Genomic DNA, 15878 nt, shown 5'->3' with positions numbered 1-15878 from the left:
AACCCATCACCCAAGCGCCCGAGCCGCCACCTCCCTCCCGCAGGCGCCCCCAGCTCTCACCCCGAGTCCGGCCAAGCCGGAGATTCCAAGGCGCGACTGGAGCCCCCAGCCGCGTGCCAGAGCTCCAGCGGCCTTGCACGCTTTGTGCCGGCCCCCTCCAAGGAGGGGCGCGCGGGAGCCCGGAGAGACACCTCCGGTCCGCCCACCATCCTCCTTCCCCGCCCGCCCACCCGGCCCGAGCTGCGCTGCACCGCGCAGCACTCGGATTCCGGGAGGGAAGCACCGCGCTGTGTCCTTGGCGTCCTCAGTCCTGCCCCGCGAAGTGGAGATGCGCGAGAGGCAGGCGAGGGCGCGCAGCTCGTGAGAAGCCGTGCCAGCCGGCACCATGCGCCTGCGGCCACTGCCTCTCGTGGTGGTCCCCGGCTTGCTGCAGCTGGTGAGTGCCCGGCCGGCGAGCAGCCCCACGCGCCGGGGACGCGTTTCGGCGGGAAAACCGCGCAGGCGGCTGACTTGGAGCCCAGCCTGGGCCTGTTTGGGACGTGGGGTTGGGGACGTGAGGATGGCAAGGAGTTTTGGGTTGCCTTAGAGGTCGAAAAGAAAGAATTGAAGAACGAAATAGAGGGGATCTAGAGGCGACTGAGGGGCTTAGCACGCGTTGGAACTTGAGCGCTCGGGTAAAGTAAGCAGAAGGTGGCCGGGAAGTAGGTCCGGGACAAGGAAGAGGTTTATTGATAAGCGGCCAAGGAGAGGATGGGAGGTAAATGGATAGGATGAGAAGGGGCAGAAAGACCTTCCTCCAGTTCACAGTTCGAGAGGCTTGGTGGTGTTTATTTTTCACGTGGTGTTTTGCCCAGATGCATACAGACACTTCTTCCAAAGCACAGCATAGTGCATGCATCCTCGTTCTCAGAGCCAGCTAGTGGCGGCTTGCTGGGGGAAAACTTAGGCAAAATATGGATTTGGGGGACAGCTTGGATTTCTCTTCGTTTTCCGTCTGGCGCTGGGGACTGGGATGGGGTTTTCTGCCAGCTGGGGACACGGGATGTAACTTTCACGCCCTGCTCCGCGCAGGAGCCCCCTCTCGGGCATCTCGAAGCTGTCTTTTCAGGGAGACCTCTCCCGCCTCGTCTGGGTGGCTCGGGGGCGCTGAGGAATAAGAAAGATGTTAAAATGTGGTTTGGGGTTCGCGTTGTCACTCTATTCGCTCTTCCCGCGAGGCGCCACGCTCTCCTCCTCCTGATATACGCCTGTATTCTATATGCATGGCTAATTAGTTAAGGGAAAACCAAAGTAAGACCTTCAAGAAGAAACTTTCAAAGTAAAATTACAGAAGCGGAGTGCTTTGGCTGGATCAGCCTCTGTGATGGATTTCTTCTGGTCACTTAGCACTTGCCTTGATACGGTGCTATTAAGAGGGCTTTCTCCTGATGCCATAGTTTCTTGGTTCTCATACTTAAGACTTTGCCCAAGCACTTAGAAGATGTCAATCTGCTCTCTCTCTCTCTCTCTCTCTCTCTGTCTCTCTGTCTCTGTCTCTCTCCCTAGTTCTCTTTGTCTCTTTCTTTTCCTATTAGAGGGAAAATCAAGTAACTTTGAAAGTTTCTCTATGATATGTATGATATCGTTAAGGCAGAGGCACTTTGCAAGTTCTGAGGGTGGGGGGAACCCTAAAAGGTGGAGAGACCACTGAGATGCCCGTGGTCCATGCTTGTTACTGTGGAGATTAGCTTCACCTGCACAGCGTTAACTCAGAAAGTCTTCAATGGCATCAAGAAGAAAATGCAATGATATTCCCAAATATCTTGAATGAGCCATCACATACTGGCTACGTACGATACTGCATGTTAAAATACATTTTACATCTTAGACATTATGAAGCCAAAACATATGCCACATTAATCTTTAGTATCCCTTCCTTTAAAATTTTTTTTTAGTCTGGATTCTAATAAAAGATGATCTAAGAGAGCAGCATTTATATGCTGTGTGTAAGGAAAAGCCTGGGGAAATCAGGTATTTATGTGGGGGTCTTCAGAATACCTTTACGAATCTTAGTTCATTAATTTTGCATTTAATAAACATGAGCTGTGTATCTGCTCTGTAAGCACTGTGATAGGCTCTAAAGATGAGAAAATATATTTGTGCACGTGTCGGGGAAAAGTTCTCATCCCAGCTACTATATTGGAAATGTTAGAATTTTTTTTTCCGCACCACCATAGCTAATAAGGAATAAGAAATACGTCTTGAAGGGATTACATGCTCTCCTTGAGAACTAGATTCTAATATTACAGCATGGATTGATTGATTCGCTTTTAAGAAAGCTTATGTCAAATTCGAATCCATTTTGGGGTTGTGCTTGGGTTGTAATGTTTTTCTTCTGGAGCGCTTTATCATGGTAAGTGAGGTGAGGAGCTGCAGCCCTGTTGATAAGCACACATTCCTTACGCTGCCATCCCTTCGGACAGTAAAAGGCTGTTTACATTCTCCACATTCTTAGAGCTGTTGCCAGCCTTATAACACAAGGGAGTTAGAATGTGAAAAGAAAACAGAGTGGTTGAGCAGATCTAAATTGAAATATTCCCCAATCCCACCATATGCCCCACTCCAGTAGGTCTCAAGAAGGACAGATCATAATTTGCTCATTTGGATGGCTCATAGTTTTGTTCTACCTTTTTCAGCTGGTATTGAACTTCTTTGTTAAATCCTAACAGCAAGGGGATAAAATGTTTTCTACATGTGAAATTAGTCTTTTACTTTTCTAGGAACCATATGTACTCAAAAAAATCTGCCCTTTGCTGACATAAGGCTTTTTTTAAAAAAAAAATTTTTGGTGAGGGAGGAGTGAAGTTACCTTGTTGTCGAAATTGGATTTTACTTTTCCATCTGCACTGCCAGCCAGAAGAACATACTTTAAAAATACATTAAATATTTTAAAAGAGCAATGGATTCATTTGGGCATATTGAACATTTAGTGATATGAAAATTATCTTTTTTTTTTTTTTTTCTGAAAGCAGTTACAGGGAGTTAAGCCCAAATAAGTCACTAACTGTGGTTATATATAACATATATAATAATACATATATGTATATAATACAGTCACAATAACTATAATTTTTTACCCGTTTTTGTGATGTTTAAAACTTCTAAGAAAACAGTAAGTGGAATTGGTAAATACTGCAGGTAGCCTGGGAAGAATATGTGTCTGTTACCTGTCCTTGCCCAGTTTTCCTGACCTGTGTATCATGCTTTTAACAGACAGGTGGCTATAGCTAATTAATGGGATTACTGTTTGTAAGATTTAAATATCCATCTTGAACGTATTCCTTTTTTAAAAATTCTTATTCAGCAACATACCCTTATAAAGAGTATTAAGAGCACGTTATATCTTTTCTGCCATCTAATGAAGAAAAAATTAGCATTTGAAATGAATATTATAACAAAATGAGTATTGTTTCATCATGATACAAGGTAAAGACTTCACCAGATGTCAACTGTTTACAGATTTGCATGATGATTTGTAACTGGTAATAAGTGTGATTTTTTTGCCTTTAAGTAAAGTGAAGATTATAAAAAGAATAAATTTTAATTTAAATGAATGATTAGCTAGTGTTTAAGATAAAATTTAGGGCTGATTTAAAAAATCAGTTTCTTACACATTTCAACTTGTTTTACTGTGATACAATGCTGAGTTTACAAAATAAAATATTAGTTAAAAGCAATGTAAGTTGGGAAATTTTTAGAATCCTATAAAATCAGATCCTTGTGATGCAAGGTGATAAAATCTTAGGCTCATCCTTATAGTATCACATAATTTATTAAGGATACTTACATTAAAAAATTAATAATTTTAATATTTGTTTAGTCTGATGATCCAATTTATTTCCTGTTCTGTATTTACAAGAATTGATAACTCTTTACTATCTTTCATTCAAAAATGACAATTTTCCTCATACAGCCTTGATCAATAAATACCGAAATAGTATTTTCCAGTGCCGGATCAATAGTCGTCTGTTGGCTATATGAAAATGTGAAGAAAAGAAAAAAAAAAATCACCACTATATCATTATTATGACTTAAAGTTGGCTGTGCATTAAAATTAACTCCTCATTATAAGCATCATTATTTTAGACATTTTAAAAAATGAAAATTAAGATTAGACAATTAAATCCTCGGTTCCAGCCACCCACCTCCCAGTAAAAGTTGTATTCCCTTGGTTTATTCTGATATTATGTTATCTGGTCCAGTTTTAAATGCCTTCCATACAGAAAACTGACTCTTTGGGAAATCATTTTATTGTTTAGTTTCTGAATGGAAAAGAAAAAAACTTTCTTAACCTTTGTTCTATATTCTTTCATAATTTGTTCTTATTTATTGTTTTTGATTAATAATTGGAATGCTAAATAAGACAGAAAGCTTTTTTGAAAAATCTTTTAGAGGTTTTACATTGTCATCTTAAAATATGTAGTTCTTGCCATCAAATGTATTAAGAAATGTTGGTTTGTATAAGACATTGCCCACCTTTTATCTGTTAAAGAGCTGATCAATACACCTTGAATGATTCAGTCATTTAGTGGTAGCAATCAAAGATGAATATAAATGTGTCACAGGTTTGTGATTTTGTAAAAGCTCTAGACTGTCTCTTACTGTTCACATATCCTGCGAACTCTTTTACCGGAAGTTTCACTGGGAAAGATTTGAAAAAAGAATTATAGCCGCACATTCAAGCGCTTACAGTTAAGGCTGTGTCAGCGTTTCTGTAAAGAATCTCATTTCTATCTTAGCCATAAGCATTATTGTTGGTTAGAAGCTGCCATTTAATATCTTGATTTGGAAGTAAATTACTTCAAAACTACTTTAAAAAATTGGTCCGTATGATTTTGAATGCTCCCCGTATGAGGCTACTCTCTAGGTATCCTTATAGTATGCAGGATGGTGATTTAACAAACTAATTTCTATATTATTGACTTTGTTACTAAATTAACAAGTACAATCCTATGGTTTTGACTTCCACAATGGTTATAATTTAAGTTGGATGTGTTCAAATGATTTTAGATAACTTTTTCCCAGTTAACATATATATTGTACTGCCGTAAGATTTTCTAACACTATTTCATCATAAGTATTTTTAATTATGCCAAAATCAGGTGCCCTTTTATAAGTCTTTATTTACTAATGCATTTTTTATTAGTTGCGATTTGATTAATGGGATTGATGACAACTCCATCTTTTATTTCAAAATCCTGCTAAATGCAAAAGGGATCTAAAGCAATTTACAGTATAAGTTGTGGTATAGATTTTCATATTACAGGAAGAATCCTAAGATGTGATTTACTGAAAACTTATGTTATTTTTTAACTTATGAAAATCTAGATTAAAACTCTCAAACAAGGGTTTGACTCATTATGCTATAAGATTGGTATGTAATAAGGAATTATCTTTCCTTGTAGAATTACCATTAAAAATGAAATTTCCATTATTTAAACCCAAGTACGGTAGGAAATATTTTTCTTTTTCCTAGTCAGATCATTCACAAAATCAAATCGTTGTATCTAAAATTGCCATTCTTGTGCTCACTTCAGCAGCATGTATACTAAAATTACCATTCTAGTTAATTTTTCCTTTCTGAAATGGTAAGAGAAGTGAGACATTTTATAAACTTAAACTACAAGGATAATAACGCTGACTTAGATTTCCATACGCTTACATAATTTTAAGTTTCTTTCACACAATTATCACGTTCTATTCTCCCAGTAAGACTAGAAGATAGAGAAGGATATTTTAAATGTTTCCATTCATGTTTTGGAAAGAACAATGGATTTCAAGTCAAAAGACTTGGAGTCTATTTCTGAATAAGTCGAGCATTCAACAAATATTTGTTCACTCAGTTTTGATCCAGACTTTACACTGAGACTAGAGCAAGCAGTGAGAACATAGCAGTCAACAAAACAGAACTGGTCCAAGTGTGTCAGTGTGTGTTTATGTGTGCATGTGTGCCCCTGTGAGTGTGTTTGTGTCTTGGGCAGTTCGTTTAACTTCCCGAAACCTTTCACATATAAAATGAAGTCATTAATGACAAAGTAGATAAAAATTTGTTTTTAACATCTCTCCTTTTTAAATATATTGTAACAGGGGTTGTGAATTTTTTTATATGATTTACGTATTTAGTTACTGTACATATATGTTACATATAAATGTAATTGTTTTAAATATAAATTTCACATGTATTTTATGCTGTTAACCACATCACAAGTGATTTATATACTTAGAAGTAGATTTAAAACACTACAAGACAGATTACTATATCTGTGCTTATGGAAAAGGCAGAGAATTCATGAGCATTTACTTAACATGTAATCAGCAAAATCAATAAAAAATTAAATGAAAATGGTGCATTCAGGGATTTTCTCCCCCCATACCATTTTAAATTGTAAACTCCTAACATCTAGTCATTGCATCAATTTAAATAAACGGCAAATTGACTCTCAGTTAAATTCTAATTATTAAGATAAACAACATTACAGATAACTGTTCTTCAACCAGAAAACTAGCAAGTGACTTTTGTATGCCTGAATAGAATACAGTCTATTTAAATCAGAAATACTTTTAACTAACTACAATGGTTTCACGAGTTCACACGTAAATGTTACAAAATTTTAAAAATAAAACAAACAAAAACTGGCATATGAGACCCACCAAAGATGGAGAAAATCGCCAATGATCCTAACCTTAGGAGAAAATCCAAGTGAAACAGAAAGACTAGCTAGTCCTGGGATTCAGTCCAACTGTAAACACTGTAAATGCCTATACAAATGAAACTTGACTTTGAGATATTGCTGGGTTTTTTTGCCACATAAACTGATTCTAAGTTCATTAAAAACAAAATGTACATAAATTGTGTAAGTCTCTTCATGCAAGAATATGCAAGACTACGATTTTCAAGCTTTTTCATATATAATGATAATTTTTACATTTCATCAATTTAAGTTATATAGCAGGTATATTTATTCACCCAAAGCAGTAATTTAAGAAATAGTGTGTATTATTCAAAGGAAAAGAACACATATGTAGTAGGGCTGTTAAAAACACATGTGATTTCTGTTCCCAAATTCCATTCCCCATTTGTGTGTGTAGACAACTACTGAAAGTGGTTGATTAGTATGAAAATCTGTATGATCTTTTCAATGGATAATGCATACAATAAATGAATAGGGACCTTAAAGCATCATTTAGCAGTTTGTAGTAATGATAACAGGAATATGTATTTATGAAATTTTGCACTTGGATAGTTCAAACAGGAGACAGTTGGGATTGGCTTGAGGAATATGGCTATGGAAATGGAAAAGAAGATGAAGTTTCAAAAGCATGTTTTCCATAGTCTCGAATTTACTTGTTGCTCCTGTGTTACTGACTCTCCAATTTGTATCTCAGTTCCTACCCTGTTGCTCAGGCTCCAAGCCCATGTCTCCATAATTTACTGTTCCGTTTTACTTGGATGTTTTACTGTTAACTCACACTCAACATATGCAAAGTCACACACATCTGTCCTGAACAAGTACCTTCCAACATTCATGGATTTGGATCTTGAAGTCACTACTGTCCCATTTTTAATTTTTGGAGCCTTTGTGCTAAGCCAAGTGACATGATGTAAAGCACTGCACAGTTTGCAAAATTATTTCATGGTTAATCTGTGCATCAGCTCTGAAAAGTAAGTAGAGCGATAGTTATTGCACCCATTTACAGGCGAAGCAACAAAAGCACACTGCAGGTTTCAGAGACAGACTGTAGACTGAGCAGATTGTAAACTTCAATCATCCACTTTGATGATGAGTGCTGTCTTTCTAGGTACTCATCACTGACACCCAGAATGATGGACTTGAGGGACATTTCTAGAAAATATCCCATTCTGCTCAGTGACCACTGATCTAGAAACCTCAACTCATTCATCTTAGCTTTGCCATAAAGTGAAACAAATTGAGTAGAACAAATGAATTCTTGGAACATTTCTTTAATCTGGAGTTCTACTTAGAATTTAACCTCATGGGCCAGGTGCGTTGGCTCACGTCTGTAATCCCAGCACTTTGAGAGGTCGAGGTGGGCAGAGCGCCTGAGGTCAGGAGTTCGAGACCATCCTGACCAACATGGAGAAACCCCGTCTCTACTAAAAAATACAAAATTAGCCAGGCGTGGTGGCTCATGCCTGTAATCCCAGCTACTTGGGAGGCTGAGGTGGGAGAATCGCTTGAACCTGGGAAGCGGAGGTTGCATTGAGCCAAAATCGCACCATTGCACTCCAGCTTGGGCAACAAGAGTGAAACTCTGTCTCTAAATAAATAAATAAATAAATAAATAAATAAATAGAATTTAACCTCATGGAGCCTGGTCACCAAGGGTCCCAGCTTTAATACCATTTTCATGTTAAATTAGTAGCCAAGTAATGTGGCTCCAGTTAGGATCAGCAGAGGTTTTGAGAGTTCCTCTGACTTCTCAGAATCTCACCTATACCACTCCAGATGGAAAAGATAAAACGGAGAGAGAAAATGTGGGTTCATGGGCTGCAAAACCCTGGTTTTCTAGTGGACAAGTAGGAGTATGAGGACAAGCAGGTGGGTGTGGGAACTTGTCTAGTGCCCAGACTTGCCTAGAATTTGAGAGCATTAATATATAATTTTACTTTACTAGTCGCACATGGCTTTTGCTCTTTTTTTCTTTGTTTTAATGAAAATACACATTTTATTATAAAGGTAATATTGTAGTGAATGTTATTGATTCTCCACCCAGATTTCTTTTGGGGAGGCACTTTGCCAGAATGCACTCAGAGCCACAGGTGCCATTCACTTCCCCTGGAAAGCTCTTGACCGATGAATGACAGATGTCAGAGTTTGAACGCCCAGCTCCCTTGGCCCCACTCTGGACAGCTCCCAAGTATAACTGAGGTGAAACAGACAATCTGGGGAATTCCTGCAGGAGCAGGCTGAAGCTACCCTCCGTAAGACTTTGCCTGAGAGCACGCACTTCCATGTCTTTTTCCCATTCTCTCACCAGCTGCCACGCTTCCTTACCAGGTTTCCCTGGAAGTGCTTCTGTTTTAAATCTACAGCCCTCAAATATTTGCTTCAGCATGTTCTTCTGGGGAACTCAACCTAAGATTTCTGTTTAATTTTTTTTTTTAGTAATACTCAGAATTTTTTTAAGTAGCCATCCTCACCCCTGCCTGCTTTCTGCCACCTCGTACCTTACACTCAGGGCATTATTAATAGTTTAATGTTTGCCTTTCCAGGTATTATGGATATGTATGCTTTAATAATAATTATATCATGCACAGTATCACGTTCTGTAACAAGCTTTTTTAATGCAATAGTATATTTTGCCTACTTTGGTAGAGCAACTTATATTTTTAAAGATTCACAGTATTTCATGGCATTGATATGCCATGATATATTTAATCAGTTCCTAATTAATATTTCAATTGTTTTGAATTCTTTAATATAGTTGTAAGTATACCTGTAATACAAATTCCTAGAATTGAAGATATTGAGAATATATATATTCAATATATGTTCAATATATATTCAATATTGAGAATGCATATATTGAATTTTGATAATTAAAAATGTTTTCCTAAATGATTGTACCAATATAAGATATTACATTATATGTGCATGCCTGTATTGTGCTACCTGAATATTGGTATTTTTTTAAAAAATGTTTGGCAATCTATTAAAGGAAAGTACTTCATTGTTTTTGACATGTGTTGTATACTGTATTACTTATTAGAAATATAAAGCATGTTTTCATATTTAATAACCATATGTATTTCTTATTTTATGGATTGCCTTTTTAAATAATTTCCTATGTTTCAGTTTTTTACAACCTTTGAATTTTATACTTTCTTTTTAATATTGCTCACACACAATTGTTCTTTATTATTGCTGAGTATTTTGTACATTATGAGGTTGTTATGGATATCTTTTTTATGGCTGACTTTTAAAATTGGTTTTTGCTGGAATGTAAGGAAAACTATTTATTTTTGTATATTTACATTTGTATCTGTTCTTTTTCTGAACTCGATTATTAGTTGTAATATTTTTTATTTGATTCCCCTGGATTTTATGTCTAGACAATCATATCATCTGCAGATAATTTTATATTTGACTCTTTTTATTGAACATTATGTCTCATATTAAAATTTATTCTCCTAGTGAACTGTATGTAAGCTTCAAAATATTATTGAATAATTCAGAAATTAAGCATGTTCTTATGTTTCCAACTTTAACATAAACTTTTACTAAGTATGAAGTTTATTATTATTAATTTTTGTTTTTATTTTATGTATGTGTTTTTAATATTTTATTTAGAAACACTAGCTATATTCATAAACGAAATATAACTAAAGTGAAACATGCCAGACTTTTGTAAAAGACTATGGTGGGATTAGAATTAAAAAGACTTCCATATTTTCCCCCTCACTTTTGGGAAGAGTTAAAATATTTGAGAGTTGCTTTTTCTTTGGTAGTTTTTTGGGGATCATTCTAATCCATTTGGACCTTTTTGTTTTGGGAAAAGAAGACTTTTATAAACATTTTATTTCCTTTATGACTACTTATCACCCAGGTTTTTTCCTCAACCAACCCTTATTGAATCCCTTTTATTAACTTTACAATTATGCATGCTTGTGTATCCTTAAATTTGTTTCACATAAAATTTTATATACTATTACCTTAATTTTTAAAAACGTACTGCACACTGTGAATTTGCACCCTGTTTTGCCTTCAAGTTTGTATTATATTAATTGTTTTGTAAGAATGGTAGTTAGGGGAGTGCCTTCATTTTCTCTCTAGGTTTAACACCATCAATAGAAGACTTCAGGGGCAAATTTCATAGATCACTTGCTAAGAGGTCCAAACTGAATGGAGCCTCAGGGTAAGGGGTGAGCATCCAAAACTCCACTAGCTTTGTGCTCAGGGGAGCCTCCTGGTAGCTGCCTTGGTTCCTGCTTCATGCCCAATTCCTGCTACACTAAGCTGGATGGTGGGAATTGGGCGCACATGGGGAAAAAACTTCAGTTTCCTGCCCAGGTGTGGTTCTCCTTTGCCTTTGTTTGGTTACAGGCTGCTCAGCATGCTTGGCTTTTCCATTATTTTGATTTACACTTCTTCGTGTCCTCTGGGGATTCTAATTTTATGGACACTTTTGGCATCCTTTTCTCTTTCCAGCTCCCTTATGCATTTATTCTTGTTTTTGCATTTCTAGTTCATTTCATTGGGATTTTTGGAGGGAGGCAAATGCATGCATTCTTTCAGTCTTCATTGCAACTGGGAATCTTGTAGTCATTTTTGGCTCATCTTTCCTCATCCCCTATAATAACCATTCAGTCACACAATCCTATGAAATTTCCTTCCAAATCCCACTGTAAACTCTCTCTTCCTCTCCATTTCCAGCCGTTTCGTCACTACCACAGCCTCCTCACTGGTGTATCTTATTCCAACATGAGCCTTTTGAATTCATCCCACATATCACAGAATCATCTTTCTTAAATTCTCCTTTGATTTACTATACCACTACACTATTAAGAGTGAGATTGTGATTCTCTTTTTCTGAACACAGTGAGGCTAAATTCTTCTTCCTGGCTTTCCCAGCCTTAAATCTCTCCTCCAATATTTATCACATACTCTTAACTGTGGCGGGGCCTGTAACTTTAATGCTCCATGCATATTTCAGAGTGGAGGGGAAAGTGTAGGTTTTCATGTCAGACTGACTTGGATTCTGGTGCTTCCCCTGGCATCCTGGACAAGCTAATAAATCTACTAAATCTCAGTTTCTTTTCTTATAAAATAATGGTAGTTATAGCTATCTCACAGGGTTTTGCTTATTACTTACAAAAACAAAGTAAAATACCTGGCCCATAACATTAGCTTAACAAATGTCAGTTTCCTTTCCATCTGTATCAACTTAGGGTCTTTGTGCACAAGCAACAGAAACTGATTCCGACCAACTTAAGCAGAAAAGAAATTAGTAAAATGGGGCAGCTCACAGAAAGGGTGTGAACCAGGCATGTCTGGAACAGAATCCAGGGTTTGTGTGTCACAAAATTGTCAATTAGCCAAGATAATGAATCAATGCCAACCATTTTTTCCCTGTCTCTACAATCCTTGCTTCACTTCATTTAAGATGCTATGTTCTAGTTGAGAAAGCCTTGTTGACTTGGGTCATACGCCTTAGCTTGAGAAGGGCAGGGCACTTTGATGAACAGTTTTGCACATCCCAGGGAATCCACACTAGATGTTCCCCTTAGAAAACTTGTGATCAGCACTCTCACTAAAGAAGGAGTTCTGTTAGAGAAAGAGACCCAGACAACTACAGAAAAGACCCATTCCAGCTGTTCATCTTAATTCACATGATCTCCACTCATAAATAGTCATAGATAACCAGAGATCACCAGATACTTAAGAGAAATCGTCAGGAAAAAAGGGACAAAGAGAAAACAGAACAATTTACCTTGGAGGCAAGCAATAATACAAGGAACTAATTATAATTTTTAAAATGCCCAATTAGTATTCTCAGAGAGCCAAAAAGATATTGTATCCTGAAAATAATAACAGGTTGCTATGAAGAAAGATCAACTGGGGAAAAATAAATAATTATTAAAAACAAAATTTATAACTGATAAAATAAAAAGTTAAGGAGAAGGCTGAAAATAATAGAGATAATAACATGCTGGTGAACTATAAGGTGCAGCCATGGAAATTTCACATAGGAGAGAGCAAAAGGACCAAAATGGAAAATATGAGAGAAGTGTGAAGAGACACAGAGGATAAATCCAGAAAATCCAATGAAGAGCTCCAGAAAAAGAGGACAGGGGCAATGAGAGGAAGGACATGGTCAAAGACACAGTGTGGAATAGCCTGACTTAAAGATAACAAACTGGTGAAATTTCTATACTCAAGTGAAAAAATCTGAAAATTCTAAAAGTTTTCAGAAAAACAAGACAGGTTACTTAGGAAAAATGTTATATCTCATTAACAACAAATAATATCTTCACAGTTCGTAGGGTAGGAGATATTGAATCAATAGCCAAACTATCAATCAAACATGAAGGACAGAAGAGGAGAAAATTAGAGAAGGTAAAAATGATTAGGTGCAGCAAACCACCATGGCACATGTATACCTATGTAACAAACCTGCATGTTCTGCACATGTGTCTCAGAACTTAAAATTAAAAAATGGTATTTGGGGCATGAAGGGTCTCGGGGAGCTACTGCTCTCCCCATTTGGGGAAATCCTCAAAAAGGTGCTGCAAAGCAAGAGAGAGATAGAACAAAGGGAGATAATGAGTCACTCAGTTGCACTCCAGTCTGAGTGTGACTCAGTCTCTGGCCCTGGGAAAGCATAGGGTTCCATTTCCTTCTGTAGTCAGGCCACACTGTGACTTTATAGGGGGTTCCACTGACGTTATATCAACTTTATAAGTGCTATTTATTAGTTTGCTGTTTTTGAAATGGATTTATATTTGAAGCATGAATGATTTAGATATTGTTTAAGAACAGAGTATAATATAATAAATATTGATGAATTAAAATAAAAAAAATTTGGAGTTGAAGGGAATACAAGAGGTAAAAGTGAGCAAGCATGCCAGGTTCCTTATCTTACATAGTAAGAAGTTAATAGAAGCTGTCTAATGTTAATAAATTAAGAAATAGATACAAAGTCTTAAAAGTTACCACATACTAGAAGAATTAAAAATGACACAACCAACAAAAATCCAGTATGCATCTTTGTCCATAAATTTCAAAATGAAGGTGGTCTTTTCAGCAGGGAGAGCTGTCCAGCAGTGGTAAAGTCATGCTCCTGTGGCACGAGTTAACTTCTAGAAGTGGGAAAGCAGAGGCCATCTGCTGGATCATGCTGTAGGGCAGGGTGTATCAACCTCAGAACTGTTGTCATTTTGAGCCAAATAGTTTCTTGTTGTTGGGAGCCATCCTGTGCATTGTAGGATGTTTAATAACACATCAGGCTCTTAACCAGATGCCAGTAGCACCTTCTCCCACTTGTACAACCAAAAGAAGTCTCCAGACATTGACAAATGTCCCTTGGGGAGCAAAAACAGCCTATTTGAGACCTGGAGTGGGTGAGAAACCTGCCATAGGTTATTTCTGACTATGCTAGAAGCTGAACCAAGTGACTGCCTCAGCCTCTCTCAACTAAATGCTTTGTCTTTGAACTGTTAGGAAGGGAGTCAGCATTTTACTTAGACCTAGTTTCTTTAACATTTTAGTTTTTCCAATTCAGACAAATTTCCTTTGATTTAGTTCAATTCAACCAATATCTTTGAGTGCCAACTATGTCAGACACTGTGCCCAGTGCATACATCTCTGTTGGACAAATTTTCATTTTTGAGGGTAATAAATGATGAATGTTCCCCTGATATTCCTTGCCTAGACAAGATTTCCTTTCCTGGTAGACACTGTCACACATTTCGTTTTGTCTCAGGTTCAGATATTACCAGTTGTTAGGGCTGGCTCTGAAAGTTTTAGTAAAGCCTTCTAATTTCCATATTTCAAAATGAAGTAATGAGAGAAAAGTTACTTTGTAGAAGACAGCAAATAAAACTGAAATTGACAATCACAACTGTTGGTTGGTTAATAAAAATGTGAACTACTTCACACTTGACATGCAAATTTGTTACAATCAAAATATAGTAGGATTCCACTCTTCAAAGAGTTTATCACAAACCCAGATTATATTTTTGATATGAAAATGAGTACAGTGGTTCTGAGTGTAAAATTTGATTCAGTGTTTTTGAGATAAAAGGCAGCTTACAGCTATTACTTTCCACTCTTAGGAGCTAGGTTGCATTTCCTTTTTACTGAAAAGTTGGAGATTTTCAAGTTTACTGAAATGTAAACTGTGAGTTACTCTATTTGTATAAATGGCATGAATCATTTTCTTCTATACTGGAATGCATTTTTAGTTAAGTTTTTCCTTTAAGGCAATTCGTAGTTTTTAAAAAATGTATCTGTCAAGATACCCTATGAGAGTTGCATGTTAACCTCCAGAGATAAAGATGGTAATAGAAACATAAATGGAATCCCTGGTGGTGTTAAAATTTGAAATATATTTTCACAAAATTTTAACTATGCATAAATATTGACCTTAATTATCGCGATCAGGTCTGAGAATCACAGTAGACCACAGCTGGGCTGCTGCTCATCCAATCCCTTTACATGTGTGGAAAATGAACCTGCACATAGAATTCTGTACCCTTCACAGTGAGTGTGTTGGAGCACCCTGCACAGGCCAGCACATTCCTGTGCCTGTCTTTATACATATATACACGCAGGCACACAAATAACACTCTCTCACTGAACTTCCTCACTACAAAAAAGGCTGCATTTTTCATTTGCTTGTCTTTGCCTTGAAAGTTATAGACCTAATTATGCTACTACCATTCTCTGTACACATCCCTAAATAAGTCAAGCCCTTCTTTATCCATGTATTCTTAGCTTCTATCAAAGTTTAATGTAGGAAATGGCCATAGAAAAACATTTTTTGGTAATACTTGCATTCATATTTTTATTCATCCACTCAATAGTTTAAGTCTCTACAGTAGGCATGGAACTATGCTAAGCTTTTCCTTAGAAAATATTTCTATGGGCAAATTATTTCTTCCTGATAAATCAGCTAATTTTAAGATGAGAGTTTCAATTCAGTGTTTTCATTTATAACTTTCTGACTAGGAAGAGCAAAGCTAATGTGTAGCTCAGCTGCAACAAGTACCTTTACTAAACTTCATTTTCTTAAAGTTTTCTTACCAATTATATAATTTGTGACCATCATAGATAGATAGATAGATAGATAGATAGATAGATAGATAGATAGATAGA

At 36.9% G+C, this 15878-nt stretch overlaps 1 protein-coding gene across 1 annotated transcript in view; it reads left to right on the top strand.

The window, feature by feature from the left end:
• Nucleotides 1–237: 237 nt before the first annotated feature.
• NXPH2 (neurexophilin 2) overlaps nt 238–15878 on the top strand; it is a 125049-nt gene continuing 109408 nt past the window's right edge. Inside the window, exon 1 of the mRNA XM_023190411.2 lies at nt 238–436. Within this exon, the coding sequence (XP_023046179.1) occupies nt 386–436 (51 nt within the window). The 5' untranslated portion in view covers nt 238–385. The remainder of the gene's footprint in view (nt 437–15878) is intronic.

This window comes from Piliocolobus tephrosceles, chromosome 11 (genome assembly GCF_002776525.5).
Source record: "Piliocolobus tephrosceles isolate RC106 chromosome 11, ASM277652v3, whole genome shotgun sequence".
Lineage (NCBI taxonomy): Eukaryota > Metazoa > Chordata > Mammalia > Primates > Cercopithecidae > Piliocolobus > Piliocolobus tephrosceles.
This window is presented reverse-complemented; position numbering and strand designations above follow the sequence as displayed.